The sequence below is a fragment of the Agrilus planipennis genome, unplaced genomic scaffold (assembly GCF_000699045.2).
Source record: "Agrilus planipennis isolate EAB-ADULT unplaced genomic scaffold, Apla_2.0 scaffold285, whole genome shotgun sequence".
NCBI classification, from domain to species: Eukaryota; Metazoa; Arthropoda; class Insecta; order Coleoptera; family Buprestidae; genus Agrilus; species Agrilus planipennis.
This window is the reverse complement of record NW_020441050.1, coordinates 59,194-78,094: the sequence shown is the minus strand read 5'-3', so window position 1 is coordinate 78,094 and position 18,901 is coordinate 59,194. Positions and strand designations below refer to the sequence as shown.

Below are 18,901 nucleotides of genomic sequence, written 5' to 3'. Positions count from 1 at the left end.
AATGTAAGCGCAAAAAATGTGTTTATTTACGACATCACATTAGAAACCTCTAAAATTATCAGTGTTTCCCTACTATATTATGCATGTATTATACATATAAACCTTCCTCTTGAATCACTCTATCTATTAAAAAAAACCGCATCAAAATCCTTTGCGTAGTTTTAAAGATTTAAGCATACATAGGGACAGACAGCGGGAAGGCGACTTTGTTTTATACTATGTAGTGATGCCAGATTTGACGATGGGTCCAAACCTGGACCAGTAGTGGGAAGTCAAGCATAGACTGGTCCAAAGTTCGCGTTTACTGCGCCATTTGTAGTATTTTCTAAAATATAATACCTTCTTTGCCGTTCCTATCTTCTTTCGAAATGGAATTTAGTTCATTAGCATTTNTTTAAGCATACATAGGGACAGACAGCGGGAAGGCGACTTTGTTTTATACTATGTAGTGATGCCGCAGTAAACGCCATCTGTAGTATCTGAGCATACGTAATCCTAAAATGTAGCATCGTGCTACAGATGGCGTTTACTGCGCCATTTGTAGTATTTTCTAAAATATAATACCTTCTTTGCCGTTCCTATCTTCTTTCGAAATGGAATTTAGTTCATTAGCATTTGAAAGCGTTAATTGAGATGGGTTGGTATTGTTTTATAAAGTTTGCTTAAAATAAACTCTGTAACATGCCGGATGAACATCGTTTAGTAATTTCGACAATTTCTATCTAATCAAAAAATATGTATTTGTAGATTACAAGTATATTTTCTGCTAGTGTTGTAGTTGACGTAATCTTATGATCATATGAGAACGAAGAAGATACAACAAATTATCAGAAAAACGCAAAACAATTACCTTCATCTCTAGTACGTCATTGTATTAAGTATTATGAACGGAAATAGACATTTGACAAAGCTTGTTTACAGTAAAAAAATTACAAAATAAAGTACTTTATTTATCAGCCACTTTGTATTTAATTATATCTACAATTTTTAATTAAACACTAGCGAAGCTTTATCAAAATTAAAAAAGTTATACACTTAAGTGCAATGGTCCCTGCTATTAATTAAGCTTCAATATAAATAGCGAAAATTGGAGACAATATTCAGTTAGTCAAGATGATGTACAAGTACCTCGTAACGGTTACATTATTCTTAGCATTAACGAGTGCTGATATTGAAGATGATTTGGACTACTATGAACAATTTATAAGAGAAAATTTAGTAGCAGAAGCGTCTTACGTGCCTCCAGCGACCTATAGGGGATTCCAGTTGAACGATGAAAATGCACCACCAATTGGTATGTAACGGACCCATGCATTACCCATTATTTAATCACATTTTCGCATAAAAGTCTAATATCTTATTATATCATAATTTGTATAATTCAGATTTTTGAACTAAAACACAAGATCAACATTGACGTTATCATACATGATACTTACGAAATTTGGAATTTTCAGACTTTGGAGTGTATGATTTCATAATAGCTGGGGGAGGTACCGCGGGGAGTTTACTGGCAAGAAGGTTATCGGAAGTTCAGTCTTGGAATGTCTTGGTAATCGAAGCGGGTGGACGTGGGAATAATTTTACCGATATACCTGCCGTGAATATGGGTTCGTGGTCTTCAGACTACAACTGGGCATTCAATAGCACTCCACAGCGTATGGAGTGTCCAGGTAACTATAGATTATCACTTAAATATAACAAGCAATGACAATATTTTTTATCGGCAACTAGCTACAGCTTCCCCTTTCCGACAAATGTCCCTCCCTCGAGGAAGAGCTATAGGCGGAAGTTCCGTTATAAATGGTAACGTATTCTCACGCGGATCGCAATCAGACTACGACAGATGGGGAGCTAGAGGCCTACCTAACTGGTCCTACGAAAATGTCCTACCATTTTTTAAGAAATATGAAAATGCCTCCAGGTTGAAAGGAATAGATCCTGAAGTACATGGATTTGATGGACCATTTATTGTAGAAAACTATCACAACACAAGCGAGTTATCTGAGACTTTCATTCAATCCATGATTTCATTAGGATATAATCTTGTTGATTATAATGGAAGAAATGTCATTGGTATAGGACACGTTCAAAAAAGTACCCGAAATGGAAGACGAAATAGTGGAGATAACGCGTTCATACGTCCAATAGATAACAGAAGAAATCTGAGATTACAAATCAATAGTCTTGCGACAAAAGTATTGCTTGAGGGTAATAGGGCTACTGGTGTTGAATTTATTAACAGAAATAGAAGGTATGTAGCACGTGCTAGATTCGAGGTGATTCTGTCGTCAGGTGCTTATCAATCTGCACAACTCTTGATGCTTTCTGGAATTGGTCCGTCGAGTGAACTTTCCAGGCACAATATTCCAGTTCAGCTGGAACTTCCAGTGGGCCGTAATTATATAGATCATTTTTCATTCGGCGTCTCTTGTACTACCAACTTGACAGCCAAGAATTTGACAGTAAGAGAGGCGCTAGCGCAATACTTGCGCGGAGTTGGCCCCTTGACTATATCCACTGGAACTGAAACCGTAGCGTTTTGCAATACCAGCTATACTCCAGTAGAATATGTGACCATGGTAACCAAGACTATATCATTGGTTAACGATTCTCTTACTTTCGGCACTCAAAGGACAACTGATTTTACTGCTTACCTAATGCTCCTGCATCCAAAATCTATCGGGAGTATTCAATTAAAATCCCGGGATCCTTTACAATATCCTCTATTAAACCCGAATTATCTCCAACATGAAGACGATCTTGCAGCCCTTGTTGAAGCCTCCCAATTGTTAGTCAAAATATACGAAAACGATCAATTTAAGAAGTATAACCTCAGCATAGTAAGGGATAGTTCTTGTAGTAGCTTTCCGTTCAATAGTGACGATTATTGGAGATGCGTTATTCGTTGTACTGGATATCCCGGAAATCATCCTTGTGGGACTTGCAGAATGGGCGTGAGTCCGAACGATTCGGTTGTTAACGAAAGACTTGTGGTTCATGGAATGAGAAACCTGAGAGTAGCCGACGCTGGTATTATTCCCGTTTCTTTGACTGGTCATATGTTTGCCACGGCGTACATGATAGGAGAGAAAGCAGCACATCTCATCAAAGAAGATCATGGAATTTTGTAAATTAGTTACAATTAAATTGTGCAATAAAGCTATAATGCAAGTTTTCTGTAGATCAGTTATTATAAAAAGATGTTGAGACAACAGTTGCTATTGATTCTGTCTCAGATTTCAAACATTATTTAAATTAAGTAGAATACTAGAAGTATGTTATAGAATGCAATTAAAAAAAAGTGCTGTAGGTTTTTTAAGCTCAAAATAGTAACTTTACCTTATAACAACTGTAAGCCTAAACTTTTTATACGTATAAACTGAAAAACTGACTAAAAATCAAGTACTATTCTAATACGACCACTCCAACATTACTTGGTATGCAGCTGACCACAACTTTTGCTTCCTCATTTGAATCGTGTTCATCTCAGTAACTATGTGACGTTTGTATTGAAAACCAGGAACTGCTTACAATTATAACGAAACTGCTTCAACACATTTTCTGTTTTAAATGAGGTTAGGAGCTGGTACCTAATCTGCACCTAAGACCCTCTCGATTTTGAAACCTTGTCAATAACAAGTTTGAAATTCCAAGAACACAAAACAATCACGTTCACATCTTCTGTAGTTGTGACTATCAAAATTGGCAAAATTCGCAATATATTATCTATGAGAATAGACTTTTTGACGTGACAACGTCTTATAATTCGATGAAGCCGGCTACACGCACGAAAAAACATGACTCATGCGGCGTTACCTCGCTCTGAGGCGTTCCATTTAAGGTTTGAAGTGCAAGCGAGAGCGCGGAACGAGCGACAAAGAGGCACAATCGGCCTCCGCGTTCGGCAGCGTTCGACATCTGTCTCTCTCCTACTTGAGTGAGCGATGCGTCCGCGTGGACAGCTGCTATACAATAATACATTTCCATTTACCTCCTTCTCTATATCCATACAAAATATCTATGAAACAAATAAAATTAAAATTATCTTTTGACAAATGAAACCATTCCATCAGTATTTTCTTATGACGTCACGTTCAATTATCGTCAGTAAACCGACTTTACAGACAACCGATTTTTTTCTTTCTTGTTTTCACTTGGTACTGTAGTCATTTACTGCGTCTTGAACAAACCCTTGTTAACTTATGAAATGCTTCATGAACAGTATAGACATAGTGAAAAGAGATAACCGAATAATAGTAAGCGATGCAGTGGTTACTGGTTACATAGTTGCCCAAAAGTGCAGCCTGGTTGGATATTTTTCAACAAGCGTCCTAGCTTTTCTAAATTCCTGAAAATATTGAACTTTCGCTGATGCCTTATGCTGGTAACATGCGAAAATTTTGCTTGTCTACATCTTTTTCTGTCACACATCGATTGGTGTAATGCTATTCCTTCTTCTGTATTGGTGCCCGCTGCAGTTTCTACGTTACATCTCTTTTCTATCTACATTTATGATATTCCCTACACCGTCTGCCTGAGTAAAAGTAAGCGTTCTGTCATCATCCACACTAGTCTAGTTAGTAAAATGAAAGACACGGTGTTAAAACAAAACGATTTGCATGCGTTTAATGTAAAGTGTTTGTCCAGCAGTTTGGTCCAAAACAATTACCTTCACTTCTACTACATAATTTTACGTTTTATGAACGAAAATAGGCATGTGATTATGCTCGATTACAGTAAAGAAATGTAAAAAATTAAGTACTTCATTTATCAACCTTTTTGTGTTGAATTCGTTAGAATTAAATGCAAAAAAGGTAGTGTTTAATTAAAACTTGTAGTCATACAGCTTTTAATTAATCACTAGTATAGCTTTATCAAAACGAAAAAAAATTATTTACTTACGTGTAATGGCTCATGCCATTACTCAAGCTTCGATATAAATAACGAAAATTGTAGACAATATTCAGTTAGTCAGGATGATTTATAAGCACCTCTTAACGGTAACATTATTCTTAACATTAACGACTGCTGACATAGAAGATGACCTGGACTACTACGAACAATTTATCAAGGATAATTTAGCAGCAGTAAGATCTTACGTGACTCCAACGACCTATAAGGGATTCCAGTTAAACGATCAAAATGCAGAACCAATTGGTATGTAAGGTACCTTAAGTTGTACAACGCACCTATTTAATATAAAACACAAAATTAACATTTACGTTACCGTAGTGTAATGATACGCGATACTTACGAAATTTGGAATTTTCAGAATTTGGAGAGTATGATTTTATAATAGCTGGGGGAGGTACCGCGGGGAGTTTACTGGCAAGGAGATTATCGGAAGTTAAATCGTGGAAAGTGTTGGTAATCGAAGCGGGCGGACGCGGGAATAATTTCAGTGATATACCTGGCATGAATGGAGCTTTGTGGTCTTCAGACTACAACTGGGCATTCTCTAGCACTCCACAACGTATGGAGTGTCCAGGTAACTATAGATTATCACTTAAATATAATAAGCAATGGCAATATTTTTTACCGGCTAGTAAGTACTGCTTCTCCTTTACGACGAATGTCTCTGCCACGAGGAAGGGCTTTAGGTGGAAGCTCCGTCATAAATGGTAACTTATTCTCACGCGGATCGCAATCAGACTACGACAGATGGGGAGCCAGAGGTCTACCCAGTTGGTGCTATGAAAATGTCCTACCATTTTTTAAGAAATATGAAAATGCCTCCAGGTTGAAAGGAATAGATCCTGAAGTACATGGATTTGATGGACCACTAATTGTAGAAAACTACCATAACACAAGCCAGTTATCTGAGACTTTCATTCAATCCATGATTTCATTAGGATATAATCTTGTTGATTATAATGGAAGAGACGTCATTGGTATAGGATACGTTCAAAAAAGTACCCGAAATGGAAGACGAAATAGTGGAGATAACGCGTTCATACGTCCAATAGATAAGAGAAGAAATCTGAAATTGCAAATCAATAGTCTTGCGACAAAAGTATTGCTTGAGGGTAATAGGGCTGCTGGTGTTGAATTTATTAACAGAAATAGAAGGTATGTAGCACGTGCTAGATTCGAGGTGATTCTGTCGTCTGGTGCTTATCAATCTGCCCAACTCTTGATGCTTTCTGGAATTGGCCCGTCGAGTGAACTTTCTAGACACAATATATCAGTCGAATTAGACCTTCCAGTGGGCCGTAACTTTATGGATCATTTTTCATTTGGCGTCTCTTGTACGACCAACTTGACAGTCTCTAATTTGACAGTAAGAGAGGCGATAGCGCAATACTTGCACGCAGTTGGCCCTTTGACTGTATCCGGTGGAACTGAAACCGTAGCGTTTTGCAATACCAGCTATACTCCCGTAGAATATGTAACCATGGTATCCAAGAGGATATCATTGGTTAACGATTCTCTTAGCTTCAGCGCCCAAAGGACAACTGATTTTAGTGCTTACTTGATGCTTCTGCATCCAAAATCTATCGGGAGTGTTCAATTAACATCCCCTGATCCTTTACAATATCCTCAATTAAACCCAAATTATCTCCAACATGAAGACGATCTTGCAGCCCTTGTTGAAGCCGCCCAATTGTTGGTCAAAATATACGAAAACGATCGATTTAAGAAGTATAACCTTACCGTAGTAAGGGATAGTTCTTGTAGTAGCTTTCCGTTCAATAGTGACGATTACTGGAGATGCGTTATTCGTTGTACTGGATATCCCGGAAATCATCCTTGTGGGACTTGCAGAATGGGCGTGAGTCCGAACGATTCGGTTGTTAACGAAAGACTTGTGGTTCATGGAATGAGAAACCTTAGAGTAGCCGACGCTGGTATTATTCCAGTTTCTTTGACTGGTCATATGTTTGCCACAGCGTACATGATAGGAGAGAAAGCAGCAGATTTTATCAAACAAGATCATGGAATTTTGTAAATTAGTTACAATAAACTGTGCAATAAAGTTATAATACAAATTTCTGTAGATCAGTTATTATAAAAAGATGTTGGGACAAGAGTTGCTATTGATTCTGTCTCAGATTCTGAACATTATTTAAATGAAGTAGAATACAAGAAGTATGATGTAGAATGGAATTAATAAAAGGTGCTGCAAGTCTTTTAAGCTCAAAATTGTAATTTTACCTTGTAACTAGTGTATATCTAAAATTTTTATACGTACAAACTGATAAATTGACCAAATGCCAAGTACTATGGGAAAAGAACCACTTAAATGTACGTACTTGATACGCAGCTGACTGCAGCTTTTGCTGCCTCATGGTATCTTATCTGCACCCGAGACCCTTCCTATTTTGAAACTTTTCCAATAACAAGATTGAAATTCCAAGTACAAAATTTGGCAGTTATCTAAAAGAAAAAAAACAAAACAATCGCGTTCACATCTGGTGTAGTTGTGACGATCAGAATTGGCAGAGTCTGGAATATATGATTTATGAGAATGGACGTTATATTCTTTCTTGTTTTCACTTGGGACTGTAATCGTTTACTGCGTCTTGAAGACGCTCCTGTTAAGTTAGGAAATGCTTCATTGAGTAGTATAGACAGAGTGAAAAGAGATAACCGAACAATAGTAAGCGGTGTAGTGGGTAGAGTTTACATAGTTATGCAAAGAATCAGATCAGCCTGATTGGAATTATATCTTTCAATAAGCGCTCTTGCTTTACTAAATTCCCGAGGATGTTGAACATTCTTTGATTCCCAATGCTGACAACATGCGAAAATTTTGCTTGTATGCATCTCTTTCTGTTACACTTTCACCGGTGTAATGCTGTTCCTTTTTCTGTATTGGTGCCCGCTGCAATTTCTGCTTAGCATCTCTTTTCTATCTGTATTTACGATATTCCCCAGAACGTCTGTTTGAGTAAAAGTAGGCGTTTTTTCAGCAAGTCTAGTTAGTAAGATAAAATACGCGATATTTATACAAAACGATTTACATGATTTAAATGTTAAGTGTTTGTTCAGCTGTTTGGTCCGAAACAATTATCTTCACTTCTACTACACGATTTTATTAAGTTATATAAACGGAAATAGGCATTTGATTAAGCTTGTTTACAGCAAAGAAAAGTACAAAATAAAGCACTTCATTTATCAATCTATTCGTATTGAATTTGTCAAAATGAAACTACAACTTTTAATTAAACACTAGCATAGCTTTATCAAAAAAAAAAACAAATATGCACTTAAGTATAATGGCTCATGCCATTACTCAAGCTTCTATATAAATAGCGAAAATTGTGGACAATATTCAGTTAGTCACGATGATTTGTAAATACCTTTTACCTGTAACATTATTCTTAACATTTACGAGTGCTGACGTTGAAGATGACCTGGACTACTACGAACAATTTATCAAGGATAATTTAGCAGCAGTAAGATCTTACGTGACTCCAACGACCTATAAGGGATTCCAGTTAAACGATCAAAATGCAGAACCAATTGGTATGTAAGGTACCTTAAGTTGTACAACGCACCTATTTAATATAAAACACAAAATTAACATTTACGTTACCGTAGTGTAATGATATGCGATACTTAAAATTTGGAATTTTCAGAATTTGGAGAGTATGATTTTATAATAGCTGGGGGAGGTACCGCGGGGAGTTTACTGGCAAGGAGATTATCGGAAGTTGAATCGTGGAACGTCTTGGTAATTGAAGCGGGTGGACGCGGGAATAATTTCAGTGATATACCTGGCATGAATGGACCTCTATGGTCCACAGATTATAATTGGGCATTCAATAGCACTCCACAGCGTATGCAGTGTCCAGGTAACTATAGATTATCACTTACATATAATAAGCAATGACAATATTTTTTCCCGGCTAGTAAGTTCAGCTTCCGCTTCACGACAAATGCCCTTGCCACGAGGAAGGGCTTTAGGTGGAAGCTCCGTCATAAATGGTAACTTATTCTCACGCGGATCGCAATCAGACTACGACAGATGGGGAGCTAGAGGTCTGCCCAATTGGTCCTATGAAAATGTTCTACCATTTTTTAAGAAATACGAGAATGCCTCCAGGTTAAGAGGAATAGATCGTGACGTACATGGATTTGATGGACCATTTATTGTAGAAAACTATCACAATACAAGCGAGTTATCTGAGACTTTCATTCAATCCATGATTTCATTAGGATATAATCTTGTTGATTATAATGGAAGAGATGTCATTGGTATAGGATACGTTCAAAAAAGTACCCGAAATGGAAGACGAAATAGTGGAGATAACGCGTTTCTACGTCCAATTGATAACAGATCCAACCTGAAATTACAAATCAATAGTCTCGCGACAAAGGTATTGCTTGAGGGTAATAGGGCTATTGGTGTTGAATTTATTAACGGAAATAGAAGGTATATAGCACGTGCTAGATTCGAGGTGATTCTGTCGGCTGGTGCTTATCAATCTGCACAGCTCTTGATGCTTTCTGGAATTGGTCCGTCCAGTGAACTTTCTAGACACAATATATCAGTCGAATTAGACCTTCCAGTGGGCCGTAATTATATAGATCATTTTTCATTTGGCGTATCTTGTACGACCAACTTGACAGTGCCGAATTTAACAGTGAGAGAGGCGTTAGCGCAATACTTGCGCACAGTTGGCCCCTTGACTCTATCCGGTGGAACTGAAACCGTAGCATTTTGCAATACCAGCTATACTCCCGTAGAATATGTAACCATGGTATCCAAGACAATATCATTGGTTAACGATTCTCTTACTTTCGGCACGCAAAGGACAACTGATTTTAGTGCTTACTTAATGCTTCTGCATCCAAAATCTATCGGAAGTGTTCAATTAACATCCCCCGATCCTTTACAATATCCTCAATTAAATCCAAATTATCTCGAACATGAAGACGATCTTGCAACCCTTGTTGAAGCCGCCCAATTGCTAGTCAGAATATACGAAAACGATCAATTTAAGAAGTATAACCTCAGCATAGTAAGGGATAGTTCTTGTAGTAGCTTTCCATTCAATAGTGACGATTATTGGAGATGCGTTATTCGTTGTACTGGATTTCCGGGAAATCATCCTTGTGGGACTTGCAGAATGGGCGTGAGTCCTGAAGATTCGGTTGTTAACGAAAGACTTGTGGTTCATGGAATGAGAAACCTTAGAGTAGCCGACGCTGGTATTATTCCCGTTTCTTTGACTGGTCATATGTTTGCCACAGCGTACATGATAGGAGAGAAAGCAGCGGATTTTATCAAACAAGATAATGGAATTGTGTAAATTAGTTACAATTAAATTGTGCAATAAAGCAATAACACAAATTCTCTCATTGATTTCGACTGAGAGTTCAAACATAATTTGGATTAAGTAGAATATTTTGAGTGAATTATAGAAAGCAGTTAAAGAAAATGTTACTGGCATCATCAACTCAATAGGTTAACATAAGTTCATAATTACAGCGAAACTGCTCCATCATGTTTTCTGTTTCTAAAAGGAGATGGGACCTAATATTTAATACGGGCGTAAAACCCTCCCGATTTGGAAAATTTCCTTGCGTCGTCACTAAGTTCCAATGATTTATCATTTTTGAATAGTATTTAACCGTCTTGGAGCGTTTACTGAAACAGCAAACTGACAGGATGCTTGACAAATACAATATTTTAATAAACTTTAATAATACGTATCAGTCTTTGTCCATTGCCGAAGAGCAACGAAAAGCCGATGTGATTATTTATTTCTGGCATTGTATTGATTATAAAAGAGTAACATTTATAGTTGGTCGAAGGTTATCCGTTTTTTCTGCTTACGCTATTTGCTATTTATTAAACAAGAAAGTGTTTTTTATACAGACACTCACACATTTTTTAACTGTTTTGATTTAGTACTATCTTATCTAGTTAAGTATATGAAGAATCAAATCAATCATCTTTATCCTAAGACAGGTTGGACATGCCCCTTCACTCCTCCCTATCCTGACCTAATCTTCGTATTTTCATAAAACCCACATCCTATTTGCGAAATCTAATCTTATCTAGGTCTACCTCTACCCCTCCTAACTCCCGTTTCTGCCTCTAATATGTCTCTGAGTAGACCTTCATGCCTGAGAAGGTATCCTACCAACCTCCACTCTTTCCTGTCTTGCAAATCGCATTTCCCTAAAACTACTATAGAACAACCCATATCCTTAACTATTTGCGAAATCTAATCTTATCTAGGTCTACCTCTACCCCTCCTAACTCCCGTTTCTGCCTCTAATATGTCTCTGAGTAGACCTTCACGCCTGTAAAGGCGTCCTACAAACCTATCTCGCCTATTTTTTATTGACTTTCATAGAGTGGTCCATTCTCCTATTCTTTCTAAAATTTCTTATTTTATAACCCTACTATCCACATTATCCTCATCATTCTTCCGTTTTGCATCCGTACAGCGCCGCTCTCCATGTTTGGAGTATCTTTAACAATCCTTTTCGAATTTCTAAATTAATTGTTGGCGAACATAGAAGTGATTTTTTGACGTGACAACGTCTTATAATTCGATGGAGCCGACTGCACGCACAAAAAAATATGCCTCATGGGGCGTTACCTCGCTCTGAGGCGTTCCATTTAAGGCTTGAAGTGCAAGCGAGAGCGCGGAACGAGCAACAAAGAGGCACAATCGGCCTCCGCGTTCGACATCTGTCTCTCTCCTACTTGAGTGAGCGATGCGTCCGCGTGGACAGCTGCTATACAATAATCCATTTACATGTTTCCGTCAAGTATGAAGTGCAGTGAAAAGTGAATTTGGTATCAATTGTTTATAGCAACGATAATTGCGGCGATAAAGGTAATGATTCTTTCGATATTAAATATATGTTCAGTGATATATTGTCGAATTGAAGCTAGAGTTACAAAAATTTTAATGATGTTTAAAAGTTGTAAATAAAAGTTGTGAAACAATTGCTCAAAGCACATCATTGGAAAAAAAATAAATAAAAATTGACATAATTGTATTTATGCGTACAAATAAATGTAACTTGATCAATTCAATTGTGATTTCCATTTACCTCCTTCTCTATATCCATACAAAATATCTATCAAACAAATAAAATTAAAATTTTCTTTTGAAAAATGAAACCATTCCATCAGTATTTTCGTATGACGTTGTCACGTTCAACTATCGTCAGTAAACCGACTTTACAGACAACCGATTTTTTCATTGAAGGCGACTCGATCCTGTACTATCCTCTGCTTTATATTCCAACTACTCCTTCCATCCTGACTTATCTGACTTCCTAGGTACCTAAAATCAATCACTTCCCTTGCATACCGGTATTTTTGATTTACTTTTATTTATTTTCATACAACACTATTTTGTCAATACCGCTTCCATCAAAGCATCAATACTATATTTACTTTTTCTGTTGGTGCAGCTGATATATTAGTTTAATGGTCAAAATCCAGAAAAGTTCTTAGTAAATGTGGACTACAAAAAATCCCGTTTGGAATTATCTAGGTTAGCTATTTGAACAATTTTGATGGTGACATCCTTGATGTTTGTATCTTCATCTTTCATTTCGAAATTAAATTCAGTTCAATACCCACTTCTGATTTTGATTACTTTCATTTCACCTAATAGGAAAATATGTATGTAGTACAAAGATAATTTCTCCTAACATGGCTGTTGAGATAATCTTGTGAAAAACAGTACAAAGAAGCTTTCGTTACAATTAGAAGGACGCAAAACAATTACTTTCGTATCTGTTACATTATCTCCATTTATAGATATACAAAATTTGAATATTAGATAGTAGATATGAGACTACGTTTATTTCCAGGAAGAAAGAAAAAAAAGCTACTTTTATCGTAATTTTTATATATTGTTGTATTTCTAACTTTTAATTAAATAACAGTTTAATCAAAAAAGAGTTATTTACTTGTAATGGTTCGTGCCATTATTAAGAAGCTTGATATAAATAGCGAACGTTGCAAACAATATTCAGTAAATCGAGATGATTTATAAATACATTTTAACTGTTACATTATTCTTAACATTAACGACTGCTGTTATTGAAGATGATGTGGACTACTATGAACAACTTATAACGGAATATTTAGAACTAGCAGCCTCTTACGTGCCTCCAACGTCCTATAACGAGTTTCAACTGAACGATGAAAACGCAGAACCAATTGGTATGTAGGCTACACAGGCATTAATTATTTATTATCAAGTTCAATTAATCAAACTTTTGTACAAAAATTTTAATTTCGTATCTGTTACAAAATCTTTTGCAAATAGTAATATTGTCACGAAATCAAACATCTTTCTCACTACTGGCTAATTTATTTAATTATTCACTCTCTAATAAACTATTAAACTATTTCTAATTAATTTGTAATATATCACACACTTTACCTCTTCCTTGCTCTTAATATTGTGCTTTGGCTAAAACTCGAACTGATTTTTCCGAAAAAGAAAAAAGATTTGGATGTTTCATTCCCACCAGTCACTGATGCTGGTGGGCGGGCAGTCCCTCTGGACTACGCCGGAAGGTAGGGCGGAAGGCCCTCTTCAGCCTCCTTTCAGGAATCGTGGGAATAGGTGGGTGGTGGTTCGAGTGAGAAAGATGAGACGGATGAAATGATGACAGAAGGGAATGAAAGATTATCTATGGAATATCCTAACGCCAAACACTTCTGAAACTTTTTACTTCAAAACGCTGTGATCCAAGATAAGGGAAGTCCACTAGACCCAATAACATTCCGCTGTTTGGTTTAGGTGACTTACATCTTCGAATGATGGTCTTGAGGTTCCAACTTCTTTCCATCTCATTATTGGGCCAATATCTTCGTCATTCCTCTGATCTTAAATTAATTCGTAGACTTTCTGGTATCCCACAGACTGATCAATTAAATTTCTTCTCCGCAGATGAACAATACTTGCTTTGTTCCATGCAAAGTCACCGGGATAGTCCTTCTTCATTCCGTCTTGTTTGTCAGGGCAATGCTTGATGTCGAACTCGTGTTCCTGAAGTTATAACCGTAACCATAGTGCAATTTGTTCTTGAGGGTTTTTGAATTGTGGTAGCCACTTCAGCGAGGCGTAATGTGTTCATAAGAAATGTTTAAGGGTTTCAACCACAACTCAGTAGCTCTCGACGGGAGACACGATAATTTCGTTCTTGTTTCGTACCAAATGACCTTTTCTTTTCCGTCTTGTACTTGAGATGACACACCATCAATTCCCACATTTCTAGCGTCAGCATCTAGAATGAAAGGCCCGCTGAATTGTAGGTATGTTAAGATGGGGGGCTTTAGAAGATGTGATCTTCAAGTATTCAAATGCTTTGTGGCATTCGGGTGCCCATTGGAATGAAATTCCATCTTCCGTATGTCTGTGTCGGCAAATCCTTGTATGAATCATCGATAGTAGGAGCAAAGTTCCAGAAAGCTCGACCTTCCTCAACGACCGCCTTATACGAGGGTGGATTGATAAGTTTCCGGCCTAACCAAGAGATGACGCCACTAGGCCTACCTTGAGGTGACATTCTATAGTACCATCCTTGGATAGCTTGTAGCTATAGTTTCAGCCCGATCTCCTTGCTAGTGTAGGTTTGACAGCACGCTGAACAAGACGCCTCTGTGGTTTTCGTAAAAATGGAAAAGCAGGAAAATCGTGCTGTCATCAAATACTTTTATTTGAAGGGGTTAACGCCGAAGGAAATTAAAAAAGAGATGGACTCAACACTGGGGACATCCTCCCCGTCATATTCAACCGTTAAGCAGTGGGTTTCCGAGTTTAAAAAGGGTCGTGTGAGCACCTCTGATGGGCCTCGCTCAGGACGCCCCGTTGAGGTCACAACTCCAGATATGATCGAAAAAATTCATCAAATAGTGCTGGGAGACCGCAGATTGAAAGTGCGTGAGATAGCTGAGACCTGTAAGATGTCATATGAACGTGTGCAACATATTTTGCACCAACATTTGCATATGGAAAAGCTCTGTGCAAGATGGGTGCCGCGTTTGCTAACAGTCGACCAAAAATTGATTCGAAAAAACATTTCTACCGCAAATTTGTCATTGTATAAGCGTAATCCAAGCGAATTTTTGCGTCGATTCGTAACCGTTGACGAAACGTGGGTCCACCACTACACTCCTGAAACCAAAGAACAGTCTAAACAGTGGATTGGACCAGGGGAACCAACTCCAAAGAAGGCAAAAACAATTTTTTCGGCGAACAAGGTTATGGCTACTGTTTTTTGGGATGCAAGAGGTATTATATACATTGATTACCTTGCAAAGGGTAATACTATCACTGGTCAATACTACGCAGACTTATTGCAACGTTTGAGCCACGAGGTGAAAATTAAACGACCTCATCTGGCGAAGAAAAAAATCTTGTTTCATCACGATAACGCACCAGCGCACACGTCAATCGTTGCGACGGCTAAAATCAACGATCTAAAGTTTGAATTGATGCCGCACCCTCCTTACTCTCCAGACCTAGCCCCGAGTGACTATTTTCTGTTCCCTAATCTCAAAAAATGGCTTGGCGGTAAGAGATTTGCGGACAATGAAGAAGTAATCGAAGCTGTAAATGGTTATTTTGAGGAGCTTGACGAATCAGTCTATAGAGATGGCATTAATAGACTGGAACACCGCTATGAGAAATGTATCAGCCTTGGAGGAGATTATGTTGAGAAATAAAAAAAAAAAATTTTTAAAAACCTTGTTTTTCTTGGTCAGGCCGGAAACTTATCAATCCACCCTCGTAGGTGGCAAGCTCCGTCTTGGGATTTGACAACTATTTCCTGTTTATCGATGCGCATTGTAAATGTGCTAAGATTTAAGTAGATTCCATGTTCTTGAGGAAGATTCAATCCAATGATGATATCGTCTATTATGTCGGTCACCTATGCCCGACTATATAAGATCGCATTGTCAATTCTAATTTCTACGTTGTGTTCTCCATGCATTGATTGGTAAAGTCTATGGTGGCTGTAATGAAAACCACCCTTCTTGCTAATAGTTGAATTCGGCATTACCACATCAGATCGAACGATAGTGTTAGATGCCCCCGTGTGGATAACCATTTTAACATTGTGATGATTTAGAAATCTTTCTAAGAAAAATGAGTTAATGTAGTTTTGAAATGATGATTCCTCCGGAGGCTTGGTGATGTTGAGTCAACGCAAGTTGGCTGATCATGGTCTTTTGTGTTTCGTTTATTGAGCACTCTCGACCTAGGTGGTCACTCATCCATAATTCCAGCATTTCGCACGGCCACTGTAGCTTTTACAATGTTCAGCAAAATAACCAACACGTCTATATTTCTAGCAGTGACTTCATTTTGCATATATCACACATCTAGCAAGTTGCTAGAAAGTTCACTTGACGGACCAATCCCAGAAAGCATCAAGAGCAAGTTGCTAGATGTGTGATATATGCAATTACTACCGGATGTGTTGGGTTGCCTACATGTAACAATATGTTGGACGCAGGGGTCATATCTAAAACACAAGATCAACCTTTACATTACAATTGCTATTTTATTTTATCAACACTCATGTTTGCAATCAATATATGTCCACATGAAATAGTAGAAATGAAAATTTCCACAACGTAATGACACACGATACTTACGAAATTTGTATTTTCAGAATTTGGAGAGTATGACTTTATAATAGCTGGCGGAGGTACCGCGGGGAGCTTACTGGCAAGAAGGTTATCGGAAGTTGAGTCATGGAACGTCTTGGTAATTGAAGCAGGTGGACGTGGGAATAATTTTACTGATATACCTGGCGTGAATACGCATTCGTGGTCTACAAACTACAACTGGGCATTCAATACCACGCCACAACGTATGGAGTGTCCAGGTAACTATAAATTAACACAAATATAACAAGCAGTAAATATTGTTTACCGACTGGTATGCACAGGTACTCCTTCACGACTATTGACACTGCCACGAGGAAAAGCTTTAGGCGGAAGCTCCGTCATAAATGGTAACTTATTTTCACGGGGATCTCAGTCAGACTACGACAGATGGGGAGCTAGAGGCCTCCCCAGTTGGACGTACGAAAATGTACTCCCATATTTTAAGAAATATGAAAATGCCTCCAGGTTAAAAGGAATAGATCGTGACGTACATGGATTTGATGGACCACTGGTTGTAGAAAACTATCGAAACACAAGCCAGTTATCTGAGACTTTCATTCAATCCATGATTTCATTAGGATATAATCTTGTTGATTATAATGGAAGAGATGTCATTGGTATAGGATACGTTCAAAAAAGTACCCGAAATGGAAGACGAAATAGTGGAGATAACGCGTTCATACGTCCAATAGATAACAGAAGAAATCTGAAATTACAAATCAATAGTCTTGCGACAAAAGTATTGCTTGAGGGTAATAGGGCTACTGGTGTTGAATTTATTAACGGAAATAGAAGGTATGTAGCACGTGCTAGATTCGAGGTGATTCTGTCGGCTGGTGCTTATCAATCTGCACAGCTCTTGATGCTTTCTGGAATTGGTCCGTCGAGTGAACTTTCCAGACACAATATATCAGTTAAACTAGACCTTCCAGTGGGTCGTAATTTTATGGATCAGTTTACATATTTTGTCTCCTGTACGACAAACCTGACATCGAATTTGACTGTGAGAGAGGCGATAGCGCAATACTTGCGCGCAGTTGGTCCTTTGACCATATCTAGCTCAACTGAGGTCGTAGCATTTTGCAATACGAGCTACACTCCAGTAGAATATGTATCCATGGCAACCAGAAGGATATCATTGGTTAATAATTCTCTCACTTTCGGTGCTGAATGGGCAAATGCATATAGGACTTACATAATGCTCCTGCATCCAAAATCTGTGGGTGCTATTCAACTGGCATCGGCTGATCCCTTACAATATCCTCAATTGAACCCAAATTATCTCCAACACGAAGACGATATTGCAACCCTTATTGAAGCCGCACAATTTTTAGTCAGAATATTAGAAAACGATCAGTTTCAAAAGTTTAACCTTACCATTTTAAGGGAAAGTTCTTGCACTAATTTTACTTTCAATAGTAACGAATATTGGAGATGCGCTATTCATTGTTATGGATATCCGGGAAATCATCCCAGTGGGACTTGCAGAATGGGTGTAAGTCCTGAAGATTCGGTTGTTAACGAAAGACTTTTGGTTCATGGAATGAGAAACCTTAGAGTAGCCGACGCTGGTATTATTCCCGTTTCTTTGACTGGTCATATGTTTGCCACAGCGTACATGATAGGAGAGAAAGCAGCAGATTTTATTAAACAAGATCATGGAATTTTGTAGATTAAGTACTTATAAATAAAGCGTGCAATAAAATTACAGTACAAATTTCTTGTATATCAGTTACTAGCCCCAGCATCGCACGGGTATTTTGTTTAGATTATTTTCGAAAAGGGGAAATCTTCAAAAGATATCCCCTGAACATACTAAATATACCACAGAATGAGTTTTTATTTAATGCTTCTGCATCCAAAATCTATCGGGAGTGTTCAATTAACATCCCCCGATCCTTTACAATATCCTCAATTAAATCCAAATTATCTCGAACATGAAGACGATCTTGCAACCCTTGTTGAAGCCGCCCAATTGCTAGTCAGAATATACGAAAACGATCAATTTAAGAAGTATAACCTCAGCATAGTAAGGGATAGTTCTTGTAGTAGCTTTCCATTCAATAGTGACGATTATTGGAGATGCGTTATTCGTTGTACTGGATTTCCGGGAAATCATCCTTGTGGGACTTGCAGAATGGGCGTGAGTCCTGAAGATTCGGTTGTTAACGAAAGACTTGTGGTTCATGGAATGAGAAACCTTAGAGTAGCCGACGCTGGTATTATTCCCGTTTCTTTGACTGGTCATATGTTTGCCACAGCGTACATGATAGGAGAGAAAGCAGC

The 18,901-nt window shown here is 37.9% G+C and overlaps 2 protein-coding genes across 2 annotated transcripts; both read left to right on the top strand.

Annotated features, from left to right (window-relative positions):
* Positions 1–1,092: 1,092 nt before the first annotated feature.
* On the top strand, positions 1,093–3,215 carry LOC108742508 (glucose dehydrogenase [FAD, quinone]-like). The gene is made up of 3 exons (XM_018477746.2): positions 1,093–1,294; positions 1,458–1,673; positions 1,735–3,215. The coding sequence occupies exons 1-3, from the start codon at positions 1,114–1,116 to the stop codon at positions 3,132–3,134; spliced, it is 1,797 nt and encodes a 598-aa protein (XP_018333248.1). The 5' UTR covers positions 1,093–1,113; the 3' UTR covers positions 3,135–3,215.
* Positions 3,216–4,979: 1,764 nt separating this feature from the next.
* On the top strand, positions 4,980–18,374 carry LOC108742496 (glucose dehydrogenase [FAD, quinone]-like). Its single transcript, XM_025979996.1, has 4 exons — positions 4,980–5,160; positions 5,276–5,491; positions 5,550–6,922; positions 18,258–18,374. The coding sequence occupies exons 1-4, from the start codon at positions 4,980–4,982 to the stop codon at positions 18,285–18,287; spliced, it is 1,800 nt and encodes a 599-aa protein (XP_025835781.1). The 3' UTR covers positions 18,288–18,374.
* Positions 18,375–18,901: the final 527 nt, after the last annotated feature.

Coding starts and splice junctions, on each gene's coding strand:
- LOC108742508 (XM_018477746.2), top strand. CDS start 1,114: ATGATGTACAAGTACCTCGTAACGGTTACATTATTCTTAGCATTAACG. Junction 1,295..1,457: donor TGAAAATGCACCACCAATTG/GTATGTAACGGA, acceptor TGGAATTTTCAG/ACTTTGGAGTGTATGATTTC. Junction 1,674..1,734: donor ACAGCGTATGGAGTGTCCAG/GTAACTATAGAT, acceptor ATCGGCAACTAG/CTACAGCTTCCCCTTTCCGA.
- LOC108742496 (XM_025979996.1), top strand. CDS start 4,980: ATGATTTATAAGCACCTCTTAACGGTAACATTATTCTTAACATTAACG. Junction 5,161..5,275: donor TCAAAATGCAGAACCAATTG/GTATGTAAGGTA, acceptor TGGAATTTTCAG/AATTTGGAGAGTATGATTTT. Junction 5,492..5,549: donor ACAACGTATGGAGTGTCCAG/GTAACTATAGAT, acceptor TTTACCGGCTAG/TAAGTACTGCTTCTCCTTTA.